Here is a 16,785-nt window from a genome sequence, read left to right as displayed (position 1 = left end):
GTAGGAAATTTGAAGGGATCCCCTGGTGGTCTCCCTGAAATATTGCAATCACAAGGCAAAAATGTGCTTTGATAGGTCACGCTGACCTCGAAAGACAACAGGCACACAAAGCCTCTGACCGCCGACATGAGACACATGAAAAAAATCCCATTCAACGACTCAAGACATTAAGAAAGTGTCTCCAACAACAGCTTAATAAATATTCAGTATATTTAATATAGTATAAAATAGATGTGTGCAAAAATACAAGATGGACAGTTGGAAAATACAGTAACTTGTTTAAATACGACACTTAAGACATTCTGTTGTACCTTAGGAGTTTAAAGGGAAAGAGTGCTTATCACAAAACCCAGTTTGCGTCTAAATCTGATAATTAATCAGAAGAAATATTCGGATAAGAATTACTAAGCCTGTGTGATATTATTGAGAAAATGACACATTCTTTCTGTTTTGCGTGAGACGCTGCTGTGGCTTTGGGGCTGCACAGTCGACGAGTCTATAAAGTACAGCAGATTTCTAAAAGCTTAGAGAGAAATAAAAGGCTTTGGAATTAAGAATCGGGCTCATTCTGTCGAAGCCTGATATCGGCAAAGGGAGGAAGACGATCTAACACATGAATGTGAACTAGAAGAGCAGCGTCGCTTCCACAAGAGCAGAGGGAGGTGGTTTGATGTTGACTCGAGCTTATCCGTCTCAGATCTCCAAGGATTCGCCGTCAGCGTCTATATCCTCATAGTCTCGTAGCTCGCTGGAAATGTGGAGTTCAACTGTACTAGACTCTGAACCTAGCAAGACAAAATATAAGGGGGGGGGGATTACTGGGCGTTACTGCACATGACACCTTAACAAACCGCGTAACCAACTGTGCATGTATTCACAAATGTATTTTGGGAGTTTTAAAATCACGTAAATCCTGCAAACACAAATCATGGAGCTTGTTTTGAAGCTTCTTTTTGGATGAAAAACAGATCGAAGGCTTTAAAAATGAGTTGAAAATAGCTTTATTGTCCATCAGAGACCCTTGAGTGGGGACACAAAACACTGAGTGGCCTTATGTACATGAGCCACATGGCGCACAGACACAACTACAAAAAAAAAGTAGAAAATTGTACAAAGTGTTTTACAAAATCATCCCAAAATACATTTAATTTACTCTGAACAGACCTTTTATTTTTTTCAAAGCAGCCGTTTTGACTTGTCCAAGCAGGAAAAGTACAGAATCATTAAAAATGTCTCTGACAGTGAATGAACACTGACGCTGAAAAGGCCGGATGAATTCAGCTGGGATTTTCCTGCTGGGACATTTAAAAACAGCTGTGGTGACAACAGGGCCCAAGTCATCACTCAGTTCTGCGACCCAATGACACACACATGCAAATTTATTAAGTTCTAAAACGTATTCAGTGGAATACAACACATTGCTCATATATAAATTAACAGCTTTGCCAATTGTTTCTATGGCATAAACAGGCATAAGAAAGAAAAATAGATTTTTTTATTTTGTAGTTTGAGATATCAAGACTTTTTCTATTTGGGCTATTTAGAATGAGGTCGGAATGCGTTGTATAAACTTCAGTGGAAGAGCATATGACTGCTTGTACGAATCGCTTGTAACAGATTAGTGAAACTATTTTTCAGAACCGGTTTCAGAAACAAGGGAGCTCTTTCTCTTCAAGCACATGAACAGAGTGGTAATCAAGAGATTGTGTCGAAAATGTTCTGCCGAGCAAGCAGAAGAAATCACGCAGGCTTTGAGGAGGTGGCAGCATTCTCGGATCTAAAGTATAGCAGGTAACGAAAAATAGGAGGATATTCATAATCAAACGATACACCCCCGGGATGTGACGCTCTGGCAGCACAGATAACTGTGAGTGGTGGATTTCACTTTTATAGATATTGACGCAATTAACAAAATAGTATTTCATCTGTATTATCAACAATATCAACTTAAATCTTAAAATGCTAAAATCTTCCTCCGATTTCGTTCAACTTTATTCTCAAATTGCAAAAGGGAAAATAATCTTCCTCCTCCTGTTGTCTTTCCTATTTCCGGCCCTAACACTCTTCTTTAAAACTCTGCATATAGCTCAATATGATTATTTAGTACAATAGCAGCACCTTGATCTAAGGACAGACTCTCAGTTCCATCAGTACCTTAAACACTTCAGATGTTCCACTCGTGCAGTTCATGCCACTGTACTGTTCATAGACTGAAGGAAAAGAACAGACAACGCTTCTCTACCTCCCCCCACTCCCCAGGTATCAAGCCACATGAACGCTGACATCTTGGGCTGAAGACCAATCGCGAGTCAGTCTCAACTGTCAATCGTCAAATAACTAATTAGAACCAAACATACTGGAAAAAGAATCACTTGAACATACATCGCTGTGAATACAACTACATACAACAACAGATTTATTTTTATTTGATGTGTATTTCAATGTTTTTGTTTGAAGTTTAGTTCTCATCTGCTAACATGAGCTACACTGCATCCAGCCACCAGGTGGCGATCGAGACTCAAGGGGAACGTCATCCATCTTTGTGCACAGTCTATGATGCCTCCATCAAAATTACAGCACCTCACAGAGAGTTATAACTTTGTCCTGCTCGTCCAACTCTGCACCACTGAAATTTGATTTAATCACAACAATAGAGACCTTCCCTGCTAATGAGAAAACAACGCGTTCCTCAGTGGATGATCTCACTCATCCAATAGACACCTCATCTCAAGAAGAGCCAGTCCAGCCAGAGCACCAGGAGACCCCGCGCACCACAAGGGACGCTGATGAGCAGCGCGGCAGCTTCACCAGCCCTGATACACAGGCGAGCTGTCAGTGCCACCGAGAGGCCAATTACCTTCTGAGAGGACACTGATGGCGTCGGAGTGGTGCTGCCCGCTGCCCGTCATGCTCTTCTTGGCCTCCTGGACGTGGCTCTGGTAGAGCAGGGTAGTTCCCACCACGGGGTTGTGGCTGGCGCCGTTGGGCACCGAGGTGGAGAGCGAGTCCCAGGGCAGCTCCCTCCTCCGCTGCAGGCTGAGGTCGATGTCGAAGCCCGTCCAGCCGTGGAAGGCCAGGGTGTTGAGGAAGGCCTGCATGGGGTTCAGGATTCCCTGGAAGAGCACACAAACCACCAATCCAGATCAATTCAAGTGTTTGATATCGATCAAATATAAATTCTTTATTCGGTATGCTGATGTGATATGAACCCACCATGATGAACCATGTGATGAGGGCTGCGTTTCGGACGTTCCTCAGACTGTTGTCGTTGATGTCCGTCTGCATCTCCAGGTAGAAGAGGAGGCTCTCGTTGATGATGTTGGGAACCCAGCTGAAACATCGCGGAAACAACAACGTCTGTCATCATCTTGGAACAAGCTACCAAGCTTTAAAATGTGACTTATCTAAGCAAACATGGAGAAGACATCAACGGATTTGTGTAATGTACCAATATTTCCACAGTGGAATGTTTACATCATATTCTGCCTCCTGAAGGTTTTTGCCAGACTCCTACCTCTCGCCTGAATGTTGTGGACGTGTCTGACCCCCGAAAAAACCCCCGCTGCGTTCTTTATACGTGAAAGACGAACTCTCAAAATGTCTGAATCCAAGTCCATGTCGGACAACAGCTTTCGAGTTAGAGTTCCTCAGACTGCCCTTACACTGCATTAGCAGAACAAATTCCATTGCTTCTTCCTTGACGTCCATACAGGCGATAACAGAAGTTAACATACCATATAAAGAACACCAGCATCATCTTGAAGAAGCGTATTTTTATATCGTTGGCCAGCTTCCTCTCGTTTTCTGTGTAGATTCCCTGTCGTCCTTTTAGTAAAGATGTCACTGGATTGGAGGAAAAAAAGAGATACGAAAATGTTTATAAAAAGTTATTTAATTTCTGTGTGTGTGTGTGTGTGAGTGAGAGTTAGTGTTTCCAACAATAATGAGGGAGAGGAGCCGACCTGCTGATAAGGTCCTGTTGAAGAAGATGGGGTTGGCCGTGAGGACGAGCAGCATGGGCGCGTACGTGGTGATGTAGTGAGGGATGGCGTGCTGCAGGCCTTGCTCACAACTGCAGAAAAAGGAAACAGAAATATTTTTTACAAAAACTGAAATCCTTAATGAGCAGTGGAACATAGTTGATAATTAACATGGATAATGTTAACTTGGTCAAAAGTCTCTGACCTGAATTTCCTAAACTTTCAAGGATGTAAAAACTGGCTAAAGGTTTCATTCACGCTGCTTTTATATGGCATGCTTCGCTCCTGACAGTCGTGTCTACAGGAACAACAAAGAGTCTTACTCGGAGATGGAGGGGTAGTAGAGCATGGCCACTCCTTCGACACACAGCAGCACAGCCAGACCCCATGTGATCATGTGGTAGAGGATGATGGTGCTGATGGGGAAAGAAACAAGTCATGAGACTGAGCTCACAACACATGCTGCAGCTCTGTATCTGGAGGATGAAGACGTTTCTTTTTTTCCCCCTTTTTTGTTTCATGTGCAGAAAACAATTGTACTGCAACAACTGAGATTAGAGAAATCAGATTTTTTAAATCCACCTTTTAAGACAAAACTAATAACCAGTTCCAGGCTGTTCAAACATTATATTTATTGTAGACAGTGAAGCAAAGTGGGAAAAGGAATTTTTTTTCAGATTTCATGTCAATGTCAGCTCAGTGAAAAGCTTCCCGCGTCAGGTGACAGTGAATGTTGGTCCATTGAAGATGAGGCTGTGAGCACCTGATTCCTGCCGATGTCTTCACCACCAGGAAGACGTCAACAGCGTAGCAGAAGGTCCACCAAAAAGAGGCGCTGAAAAACAGCTGGATCCACATCTGGAACACATCGAATCGGATGCATTATCCCGCAGCTTGTAATTCTATTAAGTATGAAATTAGTAAATGTGCCTTGTTTTCCAGATTGGTGTGAAACCGGGATGCATGATGTGCTTAAAGGTACATTGTGTAGAAATTAGGGATATCTAGTGATGAAGTTGCGTGTTGCAGCTGAATATCCCTCATCTCACCCCCCTCCCCCCCTTCCAAAAATGACAGATAACCTGTGACAGCCTTCAGTTTTTATAAAAACTCAAAAGGTGTTTAGTTTGTCCAGTTTGGGCTACTGTAAATAACATGGCGGCCTCCACATAGAGGACCCACTCCTGATGTAAATATAAAGTATTTAAACATTAAGGGTAAATTCTAGGGTGAAGAAAGCAACAATTTACAATTGAGATGAACACTAGTGGAAACATCACTAGGATTATTTTATATAAAATGTCTGTTGATAGATCCCTTTGACCTAAATCTTACACACTGAACCTTTAATGATTTAGTTTTTCACATGTTCCTTCCCTGAACTCGGCCACACTTCAGCGCTGTTCAGATCACATACTGACCGAACAACCCAGCGCTTTTGATCGGTGAATGAAACAAAGGTTTGTCACTAAACGTACCGCGCTGCCGACGCAGAAGACTTCAGGCCAGACCTCAGTGTTGTTGGCCACTGAGATCTGGTCCACGATGTTGGGAAGGCCGAGCCACAGCGACGACCTCAGGATGATACCTGGAAGAGGAACACAGCACATGTTCTGGCTTTGGCAGCAAACACCAGTGGAAGAGGACAAACACAAACACAAAAAACCTTAGCAGGAGAATTTTCTGGGTTTAATTAAAATGTAAACACTTCAAAGTTCCTTTCTTCCTGCAGGTCTCTTTTTCTATGAGCATTAATTAATGAGAGCCCTCTTAATAGCAGCTTTACATCATGGATCTGGCTCCAGGTGCATTTTACAAGGGTGTTTCCATTTCCTACATGAAACTGTTTGTTGCCGATGAGCCATGAAAAACACAGGAGCTCTCCCTGAGTCTTTATGGGATGCACACTGTGTATTTGACTTTTGTTTAAACTGTGCCATGGGTGTAGCACAAGCGCGCCCATATACTTCATCTGCCCGAGTGATGGATGATCAAGTTGAGATGTGACACTGGCGTTAAATGAATGAGGTGCAAGAATCTGAGGATAAATCCTGCAGCACTTTGTGGATCAATAGCTGTAGCATCCACAGAACAATGCTGCATTGAAATAAGCTGAAGGCCATAAGAGTCACCTCACTGCTCACATGAGAGGAGTGTGATTCTTTTATTACATAAAGAGAAAAAAAGCAGCCAAACCTTTGAAATCTTCTTATTTAGTCAAAAGTGTATAAATATGTTAGATGAGGTTTGCATTTATGGTGTGGATACAATTTTCCATTTGAAAAGGGGGAGTGAGAGCATGTCCTTAAACAGTTATAGTTTTAACAGCAGATAAATAACATTTCCATGACATGTTGTGTTGAAAGTTCCCTCCTTGTATGAACACAGCAGGACAGACTCGCAAATGCAGAAGAACAAAAGGGTTAAAAAGGAAATATTCGCTTGCGTAATTGGGCACAGCCACATGCGCTCTTAAGACCCACTTCATCTTTTCTCTTTGTTTTGAGGCCCATCGGCCAAAGCAGAGGTTTGGACGCGTTACCTGTGCATCCCAGTATGTCACACACGCTGATGATGAACAATATCCGCGAGGAGGACGCGGGCCTCGGCAGAGGATACTGTCCCAGTCTCCTGTAGCCTTTGCGCTTGGGCAGGATTTGGAGCACGGCGAACAGGAGGCTGAGCGCGGCGCTGCCCAGACTCAGAGCCCCGAACAGCACCGGCTGGAAGGAGACCACGAAGTCCGTCGCCGCGTCCCGGTTCGGGCAGCAGAAGGTCTCCAGCCGGGGGGATGCCATCGCGGACCGGAGGCAGAGAAAGAGAGATGGGGAGGATAAAGAGGAGAGAAGTGGTCTACGGTGTCAGCAGGGGTGAGGAGAAACAGAAAAGAAAGGAAGAGGAAATGGCTGAGTCCATGACCCTGCTCCCTCAGAAATCACGGGGCTGAATCATCATGTGCTTCCATTTAATCCCTGCAGTTATAGTTTAACTGAGCCACAATGCGAGAGGCCGACAAAGGACTGTGTGTGGTAGAGAATAGAGAGATTCGGGCTTTGAGTTGTGTGAAGTTTTGAGTCCAGCAGGAGACTCAGTACTTTCAATAAAATAAAACATGAATGTGTCTTCCACTTCACTTGTCCTGTGCAAAAATATAATTAAAGTACTTCAAGTAAAAAGGAGATTTTAAATTCCATGTACACTGGGATACAAAAGTCAAAAGGAGAAACATGGCTTGTGTGCAAAACACTGCACAAACCATCAGACCACATCCACTAACACCAACACAAATAAGCAACACATCCATATAGAATAAGGACATTTGCCATTAAAGAATCAGAGTAGACTCTGTAGAAGCCGACTGTATTTTACTACGGCAACACAATAAAGGATTTCATTCATTCATTCATTTGTCCCCAAAGGGAAATTGGTCAAACCACAAAACAAAAAGCCATCATTCAAATGCAAAATAGAAAAAAGAAACAAAACGAATAGAGCAAATCAAACAAAAGAAATTGTAGGTCAAATTATAAATACAAATATTGAATTAAGTAAGTAATTTCACTGATAACAAATTAAATTAAACAAAATCAAATTACATTGCCCCATTTTCCATACAGAGTCGAACTGAGAGACATCGTGGTTTCACGCATGTCAGAGACAGTTAAGTCCCAGACACACACAAACACACACACACGCACACGCACACGCACACGCACACACACACACACACACACCACACCCACAAACACACGCACACACACACACACACATGAACCTCACTATGTGTGTGTGTGTGTAATCTCCCATAACATTAAAGTATGTTGAGCCTGGAGTTGATGTGGAATGTGGCTCTTCATGCTGTGACACAGTGAGTCCCACTCCACACACATAAATCAATGTGAACAAACAGGTGTATGGTGAGACTATGTTAGAATACTTCTATTAGTTCTTTACAATCAATCAATTACTATTTAACTCTTTTTAGACTTTTCTTAAAATGCCTCTTGTTGCTTGTATTTTCTATTTTAAGCTCTTTGAATTCCCTTATTGTTAAAACAGTGGATTTTGATAAAAAACAAAATAAACAATGAATAAATAATCAGGAACAAAAACGTCGAGTCTGGCAATAAATTAGGCTCGACATTTCGTTGGATTCATAATAATACGCTGGTTGCTCTACCAGGATTTAAAGCCTGTTCTTGAAACATTTTTTAATATTGATGCAGCAGCAGACGTCCAGTCCATCGTGTCCAGGTACAGCCGAGGTCACAGCAACTCCGGGCCGGAGATCTGAGACGGCTGGTCCAGGGGCGGATCCTGGTACAGGCGACATAGGTGGTTGCCTAGGGCACAATGGACTGATCTATCATGACTTGACACATGCAATGTAAAACAATACAGTGACGTCACACCATCATCCTCTAACCCCAGGACCATCGTCATCCTGTGCTTAGTTTCTCAAGGGAATGAGCAGGTAATCCAATCCTTAATGTTAATGTATTTGCTAAAGTTTGGGACTCGAGGCTGTCGTGTTGGCAGGTCTTCAACCACCTATTCATTGCACAATATCTAATACTATGTCAATTTAAAAATGAAATAAATAAAAAAATGAAAAAAATATATATACAAAATTAATATAAAAGGTTTAAATACAAATTAATTTAAATATAAAACATTTAAATTTAATTCAATTAAATTAGCAATTTTAATTAAATTAAATAGAAAAAAAACTGCATGCACATCCTGCGCAGAAGCCCATTTCGCACATCCTGCGCAGAAGCCCATTTCGCAAATCCTGCGCAGAAGCCCATTGCGTAGGAAGTGCGTGTGCAGTTAATTATTATTTTTTTTTAATTTTTCTGTTTTTATATTGAATTAATTTAAGATATTTTGTAATTAATAGGATTCGAAAACCTGCCAATTTTAAGAGATCTGTATATTGCCGGTATGGGGATGGGAAAGACTGGAGTGTGAAACCAGGACATCTTATTGTAAAACGGCGACTCTACCGACTAGGCCACACCTCCTGCTGATTCCCTTGAGGAACTGAGTACCATAAGAGGATGGACAAATTATCTTGTGTGTCCGTGTCATTCTATGCTGCTTTTGATAACCCAGTAGTTTTCTAACCTTGTCCATTGACGTTTTACAATAATCACAGTCTGCTGCAGCTAGTTTCCATGTGATGTCCTGAGGCTGCCCCCTGCTGGTTGCTGGGTTCCTCTGCTGCGCCTGCTTGGTTTGTCTCCTGCTTGGTTTGTGAAACTGTGAAACTCATTAACTAAAGTTGTCCATAAAAGAAAATCTTTATTATCATTCAAGGGCAATTTTATGTACAACCAGCAACCAGTGCCCGACAAAAATAAACCAATATATACAATGTAAAATAAAACACAATATGAAAACCCTATAGACTAAGTAGCAGGGGAAAATAAGCTTTAAAATAAATGAATTGATATGTCGATTAACAGAAAATGACCCGTCAACTATTTAGATATTCTAGAAACATTTCATTCTACCTTTAATTTCCTGTTGTGTTTCAGATTATTATTAATGATGGTGACATTTCCTTGATAAATGTGTGTATCTACTGGAAACTACTTGACCAATAACCACACAACTTGGTAGAAGGAAGCTGCATGGATCAGAGATGAACCTATACGGCTCTGTTGAGCTCTACTGAGTGCCAGTCTATTGAATAAATCTGGAATCTTCTCTCAAAAAACATTCCCATCTTTCTGCAGCACGAACCTGAGCAACGAGAATACATAATCAGTACCATTACTCAGGTTTCTATGGCTGTGACCAAACAGCTGCACTCCAGCTGTTGTCCTGAATGAGCTTTGCTAATGAAAGAATACTGCATAGTCACATGCAGTATGCGTTGAGAGCACAGCATCATGGTTTAAATGTTTCTACCAACACATCTTCTTTGGAACTCTGTCTGCAACAAGCATACTGTGTCAGGGTGAAAATTTAAATTAATAACACTGCATACAGTACAAGCAACACAAACGTTTTGTACTAACCGGAGTAAACTTCCTTCAAAGTCGTACACAACACTATATGGATGATGGGTACACAGTTGTAGCGATGGTGGATACTTGTGTATTCAAAACAAATGAGCTGTTAAAAGACCTACCTCGTACATAACTAACCGTCAAGTAGATAAACTACAGGTCTATTAGAAGAATTTAGATAAACCATTAATATTAGAAGAAGAGAATTTCCTTCTCTAACAGAGAAACTGTCTCTGTTTACACCTTAATCCCTAATATAGCTTAAAAACCCAAATCAAAGAATTAAATCATTTAAACATGCATCAGTAGACATTCAATTATCTGAAATAGTTTTAATAAAACATGCACTTCAAATTATAGGTGTGCTATGTCTTGAAAAACAGCCTCGGATTCCTATCACTTGTGCACATGTACCAACTGTAGGCAAGCCAGCATCTGAAACATCCTCCTGGATGGCTCCCTGTGTGAAGAGTCAGGCGGCGGCTCACACAGAATTTGCGATTCTGCCTCCGGTGTGTCCCTGACGTACACGCTGCGGTGATAGACTGTGGTTAGAGTCAAAGATGAATCAAAAAAAGATCAAATTATTAGGTGCACAATTCAGAAAGCACCGCAAAGTAGAGGAGGAGAAGAAAGAACAATCTAGAGGTAAGAATCAGCCCGATTGTGGACATAATATTTATTTTCATCTTATGAAATGCTATCATTACAGCTGATTTCAGACTCTTTTTATTATATATTTTTATTGTTTTATATAGCTCACAATTTTGTCTGCCTGTCTGTGCATCTGTATACAGTCCAAAAGTTCTTGGGGATGCATGACAGTTTGTGTGTGTATGTTGGGGGGAGCCAATTTGAAATCTCGCCTAGGGCGCCAACATTGCCACGGCCGGCCCTGGGCTGGTTCACATTTGAGGAAGATTTATTCGGGGAAATAAAGCACAGAGGGTTTTCATTATTCAGTGCTACAGAGGTGGCATTGATGGAGTTTTTACAATGGTATTCTAATACATACGCACCTTCCCTGACACGGCACAAAGTCAATTGTGTGGGATGTCTGTGGCTTGTTTCCAGTGGATTAACAAGTCCCTGAGGAAAAGAGCTGCAGCGTTCACTGGCTGTTTGAAACGTCTGCTCTCTGCTGCTGCCCCCTGCTGGTTAGCATATAACATGATCGTAGCACTCAAAACACAGAAGATATTGATGGTACTAACTAAACATTTGGCCAAAAGTGAAAATGATGTATTACTGTTTCACATTATTATTATTATAATATTATATTAGTATGTATCATATCTGTAGTATATCCGAATATAAAGCACCAACACTAATGTATATCAATAATCACATAACTTTATATCCAATATGGTTTCCCCCCTCAAAATAGATAATGTACGTACAATTTCTTCAAAGTATATTAACTTTCTCGCTTTTTGAATAATTCAGAAAACCGTGAATATGCAGATGCTTTGTTTGTTTGAGATATTTAGACAAAATGTCGCCTGTTCAAGTTTCCACATCAAAGTAGTTCTGCTGTTGAAAAAAAGGTCAAACTCAGATCTGATGTGAGCTCAGAGACACTGTTTGCAAACAGTGCGTTTCCTCAACAGCGACTGTGGCTGAGGGGGTAGTGCGGGTCGTCCCCTGACATAAACGTCTGTGGTCTGATTCCACAGCATAACAAAAGGTTCTTGGGCAACTTCACATTACCCCTGACGGCTGTACCATCAGCTTATTATTACAAATATGTTCCTTACTTCTCCACATCATTGCCCACATTGTACCATCATCATATATTTGTGCACCAGTCAGCACATGTCCACAGGGAGAGTTTTAGTTTTCTGACAAATAAATGAAAAACTATTATATTTAAAAAAAAATTGAAATCATATGTCTATATACTATATTTATGGTATTATATAGTGTTCATAATCCATAAATACCGGAACATGAAAAGTTTTGGCAAGTGTTTTCTGATAAATCTAAATCGAAAGACTTTGAAAACAGTCTGTTGTGTTGTTGCAGATGTTGCAACATTAAATGTACATGTTCTTCTATTTTTTCTGCACATGAGTAATAACTGAGTTTTTAGAAAAATAACACATGATGCATTTGACTCAGATGACTAACTTAAACCCACGTCCTCCCCCAGCGCCGCCTGTCTCTCCTGCTGCAGAGGATGGGTGTGGATGCACAGTCTCAAGTTACAGACCTGCTCAACAGGCCCCGCCGCCGCTCCCCTCTGCAACTTAATTGGTTGAGGCCCAACCGCTGCTTTCAACCAGCCTGCTTCCTGAATGGCAAGTATTTTGTTTGAGAGGAAGTGACATCACAGCACCAGAGTCCTGCCACACAGACACAGTGGAAACAGATGAGGACACAACACTTTTCAGATGTGCTCTGACTCGCAGCTCAGCCTCCATTCCAAAAAGCCTCTCGGGCGAAACAATGAAAGAGTAAAAACAGATTTGGGAAAAACACAAGGACATGAATATGTCTGCTGGGCACAATGAGACGCCGCGAGACACTACATGTCAAACTGGGACTGTTGTTTTTTCCTCCAACCCTCTGATGAGTGGTGAGTAGCTGCTGGCAGCTGGAGTGTATTCACTGCTTTACTCCAAAACGTTCAACTTGTCATTCTTATCGACATTTGTGTTATTTGAAAGTTTGAGACAAAGTAAAGCTTTTTTGTTTTGATGTGTTTTATTCCAAGATGTGGAATCAGACTGGTCTCCAATTCACGACGCAGCCTTTAATGGACGAGTTCTCGCTCTGCAAAGACTCATTACTCAGGTAAAGTTGGATGATACACCGTTTGAGGAAACATTTTGCTGTTGCAAAATCATCTGATGTGTGAAATACGTGTTTACTCTTTGCTATAACATGAAATTTGTAGTTTGTAAAGACGTAACTCATGTGCCTCTGCAGGATTTCTGAATCGACATGTGTTCTGTCCTAAGGGTAAATGTGTCAATCTGAACACACTGGACCAGGTCTCTCCTCTCCATGGGGCTTGTGTACAGGGCCACGAGGCTTGTGCCAAACTTCTGATAGACAACGGGGCAGATGTCAGTAAAGCATCATCATCTTAATATTTCTTTTTTTGGTGAATATATTTTGTGTCTTTCCTCGGAAGAGAGACTCTGGAATCCTGCTCTGTGGGCTTGATCGGAGGCAAATATATAAACTATTTAACTGAGAGTTAAACAAGCGTGCAGACACATCCTCGAATGCACAATAACACATTAACGAAGGAAAAATGTTCAGATACAAAGTCTAATTTGTTCACCCACAGTTATGCACTGCATGTCTGAGGGAGGATAGCAAATGTGGTGTTAAAGAAATATAACCAGCGGACGATTGTTTGGTACAGGAAATTATACTTACGTCTTAATATTGCGACTAATTAGTTTTCTACATTTTTAAGTGTCAATTGACCTATTCTGGATTTTAATTTGATGATTTTTGGGAGGAATCTTTGGTGAATTATCTAAAAGTACACTGTCCTCCTTTCAGGTAAACAGATTGACGGTGGATGGCAAATCTCCCCTGACAGAGGCCTGCGCCCGGGGTCACGTGACCCTCGTAGCGTTACTCCTTCAGCACGGAGCGACTCCCGTGGGGACCAGCCACTCCAGCTCTCCAATCCACCGGGCTGCAGCCAAAGGTCAGGGGGTCGCATTCCTCTGCAATACACGCACAGGATTATAAATGCTGAAGCAGCTCGGCCAGTCACAACAAAGTGCACATGGAGCCAAATCATCAGAAAACAAACTCTTTGAAACAGTGTAAAAAGGATATAAACTACGTGTTATCGTGGCCTACAAAGGAAAACGCCTGCACATTTTCCTCCCAAGCAGAGTTCAAAGAAGCAGATTCCTTCCAGCACATCATTTCTCTTTGTGCTGATTCTGATAAAATCTCTCCAGGTCACCCGGAGTGCATCGCTCCTCTCGTTCAGCACGGTGCAGATGTGGATCAGTACATTGAACAGCTGGGTTCCCCTCTGCACGTCGCCTGTTCCAATCGGCACCCGGGTGCTGCGAGGAAACTGCTGCAGCTCGGTAAGAACGCTTCTCACTCGGGACCTCTCACACACGTGCACGGCTCCTTTAGGCTCAAGAGGAAAAGTAACTTGGATCACGTTTTGCAAATGATGTTAAACAACAAAAATGTACATCAGACAAATTACACAAACAAAGTGTCTTTAGTCAAAGTAAAATATACACAGTGTAAAAATACTCTGGTAGAATGTACTTACAGGGGAATTCCACAGATTTTATACATCTAAGTCTGTTTACAGGTCATGGAGAGAACTACTGCTTGTGTGAAAAACCCTTTGTGTCTCCCGATGGAGGCTCAGTGAAATCTAATGAAGTGTCTCGAGTGGGGTTCAATCTGTGGTCGTGGGGTTATAACGTAGATCTGGTTCCGCTGCATTCACACTGATCCTCTACTGGAATGTAACTTAGTACATTTACACAAGTACTGTACTTTGGTACAAATTTACTTTACCTGAGGGACATTTTGGACTTTTTACTTCACCAGTTACACAACAGTCATACTTAGCGAATATTTGACACGTACAATTTAAAGTTTTTTAATTTAGCTGTTAATACATTACTGATCTGACGTTTTAAACAATTTTACTTGTAAATAATATTTGTAGTATACATATTGCAGAGTTACTACTTCGTACTGAATATGTAGGAACTGAGTACTTCCTCCACCACTGCAGAATCATCACATACAACTACTGTAGCTAATCATTTGAAAAACTTTAATATGGCACATTAATATAGCAGTGTACACATTTGTGAAGTACAAGGTGGTGTTAAATGTAAAACACACGAAAAAATTGTACTAATAAGTTTACGCAATTAAAAATGATGTTGTGCTTTGTTTCAAGTAAAATAAAGACCTCTTTGGTATTATATTTTTTATTATTTATGACCCGAGTGAATTCAATTTAATTAGAAAACACCACCAAGTCGTTAATATGAATAGTAAAGATATTCCGTGCATGAAGTGAACTGTCAGAGAAGCTCTCCTGCGGTCATGTAACGTGAGGGAATCAAACCTCATCCGCCTCCTCTCTCCTTCAGGAGCCGGTGTGAACCACAGTGCGTCGGGTGACTCGCCCCTGCACATCGCAGCTCGTCTGTCCGACCCCGAGCTGGTGTCTCTGCTGCTCGACCACGGGGCCGACCGCTCCCTCAGGAACCCAGAGGGCAAACGGCCGCTGGACCTCGCACCCCCCAGCAGCCCGGCAGAGAGGCGTCTGAGACAAGCAGGAGGTATTCAACAAACTGAGCAAGTAGCCTGACGGAAGATTCTCATGGTCTTAACATTGGTCTGAGCTGTGGCTAACATTCCAAACATCTCTCTGTCATGGCCTGCGTCTCCCCTGATGATGAACCCCCCCTCCTCCCCACCCCAGATGTGCCTCCTCTAATGCAGATGTGCAGGCTTAACATCAGGAGAGCTGTGGGCAAGCGAAGGCTGGGTGGGATTCATGACCTTCACCTCCCCACAGAACTGAAACACTACCTCCTCTACCATTAAGAACCCTGGGAAGATTTCATACACTGAAAAACTCAACCCCTCAAGATCAGAGCAGTTCACCTCTACGTCCATAGGGGGCGGACTTGCACAGTCTTACAAGGAGACGACTACATCATGGCTGATGGTTGAGATGGTCATCGACTGTAATTCTCCTTAGTGACAGACTCTGATGATAAATAGGGACTTTATCATGGGGACCTAAAAGTCCTGCTGCAAGATGTGAATATTCATAAACAAAAACGCATGCGTATAAGAATGAGAGTATAAGCCCAGGAGGCCAAGCAAAGACTGCAAAATGAGCTATAAATAATTATTTTGAATATTACACAACACACCATTAAGCTAATGTTGTTTTTTTGTAATGTCTGGCAATAAAATACTTCGTGTTTGGTGTTTTTTTGTTTGGATGCTGCTGTGTTGAGATTTAAATACATTTCACTTTGGACATTAAATAGACGAGACCTGCTTTGTTATAAAGCTCACGACACGTCTGATACAAGAAGTACATGTACACGATTCCTGTGGAGTTGAATAATGATTCTTCAAGACCACGTGGTACAATGCTACAGGAATCTAATGACTGAAACTGATTGGTACGACATGATCGCTTACACACTTTCATCCAACCTGTTACTTTCATGACCAAGACATACAAACGTGCCACAGGGTGTTTATTTCAAGATGTCAGACATTTTATGGGCCTCCTTCAGACCGGATGTGAAATGTATCAGCAGGTCTTTGTATGATCAGACATGCAGCTACGTGTGTTTCTTAAACATGGTCACAGTCTTGGTACTGAGAAGTTCCTCCAGATAACCAGAAACTATGAGTCAGCATTCACTGAACACAATCCACAAGGGTTCTGAACTTAAAAAAACCTTTGACTTCCCTCTTTCGTTCCCTTTTTAGTTCCTCTTTTTGCTTTCACATGTGTTTTTAGCACTAATAAATAAAGATATAAGACTGGTTCACCACTGGATTTACTATCTAGTTGTGAAATGTATGTCTATTAAACACTTGGGCCGACAGATTGTTTAAAAAAAAAGAGACTTTACATTGAAATGTCTGTGACTGACTGTGGAGAGACACGCTTGCACAATTGACTCATTTTTTACTCACTGCAGAAACAATGAGTCTAATGTTGATGTTTTTGTGCTCGTGTTTAGATATTATGCTAAATAATTCTGTGAAACAAAAAACTGCTGTTTCCCAAGAGT

At 41.6% G+C, this 16,785-nt stretch overlaps 2 protein-coding genes and 1 long non-coding RNA gene across 4 annotated transcripts; 1 reads left to right on the top strand and 2 right to left on the bottom strand.

The window, feature by feature from the left end:
• Positions 1-196: 196 nt before the first annotated feature.
• gpr143 (G protein-coupled receptor 143) lies at positions 197-7,162 on the bottom strand. Its single transcript, XM_062402423.1, has 9 exons — positions 6,523-7,162; positions 5,459-5,568; positions 4,744-4,838; positions 4,304-4,396; positions 3,963-4,072; positions 3,735-3,843; positions 3,214-3,331; positions 2,858-3,113; positions 197-785 (listed from the first exon to the last, which is right to left on the bottom strand). Exons 1-9 carry the CDS (start codon positions 6,776-6,778, stop codon positions 694-696), a joined length of 1,239 nt encoding a protein of 412 aa, XP_062258407.1. The 5' UTR covers positions 6,779-7,162; the 3' UTR covers positions 197-693.
• Positions 7,163-8,031: 869 nt separating this feature from the next.
• Positions 8,032-12,384, bottom strand: LOC133967773 (uncharacterized). The gene is made up of 4 exons (XR_009924062.1): positions 12,213-12,384; positions 11,020-11,154; positions 9,111-10,532; positions 8,032-8,323 (listed from the first exon to the last, which is right to left on the bottom strand). It is a non-coding gene; the product is annotated as an uncharacterized LOC133967773 (long non-coding RNA).
• LOC133967772 (ankyrin repeat and SOCS box protein 9-like) lies at positions 12,369-15,961 on the top strand. Of its 2 annotated transcripts, none has more exons than XM_062403427.1 (7): positions 12,369-12,578; positions 12,717-12,796; positions 12,964-13,071; positions 13,520-13,670; positions 13,933-14,067; positions 15,109-15,300; positions 15,444-15,961. In XM_062403427.1, the coding sequence occupies exons 1-7, from the start codon at positions 12,488-12,490 to the stop codon at positions 15,566-15,568; spliced, it is 882 nt and encodes a 293-aa protein (XP_062259411.1). In that variant the 5' UTR covers positions 12,369-12,487; the 3' UTR covers positions 15,569-15,961. The 2 variants fall into 2 exon arrangements, with proteins under 2 accessions (XP_062259411.1, XP_062259412.1); XM_062403428.1 differs by having other exon boundaries at positions 15,109-15,316.
• The last annotated feature ends 824 nt before the right edge of the window (positions 15,962-16,785 follow it).

The sequence above is a fragment of the Platichthys flesus genome, chromosome 13 (genome assembly GCF_949316205.1).
Source record: "Platichthys flesus chromosome 13, fPlaFle2.1, whole genome shotgun sequence".
NCBI classification, from domain to species: Eukaryota; Metazoa; Chordata; class Actinopteri; order Pleuronectiformes; family Pleuronectidae; genus Platichthys; species Platichthys flesus.
Note: the sequence above shows the minus strand (reverse complement) of the source record. Positions and strands in the feature narration are given on the sequence as shown.

Coding starts and splice junctions, on each gene's coding strand:
- gpr143 (XM_062402423.1), bottom strand. CDS start 6,778: ATGGCATCCCCCCGGCTGGAGACCTTCTGCTGCCCGAACCGGGACGCG. Junction 3,332..3,734: donor ATGCTGGTGTTCTTTATATG/GTATGTTAACTT, acceptor GCGATGTTTCAG/CTGGGTTCCCAACATCATCA. Junction 3,114..3,213: donor TCATCACATGGTTCATCATG/GTGGGTTCATAT, acceptor GTGCTCTTCCAG/GGAATCCTGAACCCCATGCA.
- LOC133967772 (XM_062403427.1), top strand. CDS start 12,488: ATGAATATGTCTGCTGGGCACAATGAGACGCCGCGAGACACTACATGT. Junction 12,579..12,716: donor CTCCAACCCTCTGATGAGTG/GTGAGTAGCTGC, acceptor TTTTATTCCAAG/ATGTGGAATCAGACTGGTCT. Junction 15,301..15,443: donor GCGTCTGAGACAAGCAGGAG/GTATTCAACAAA, acceptor TCCCCACCCCAG/ATGTGCCTCCTCTAATGCAG.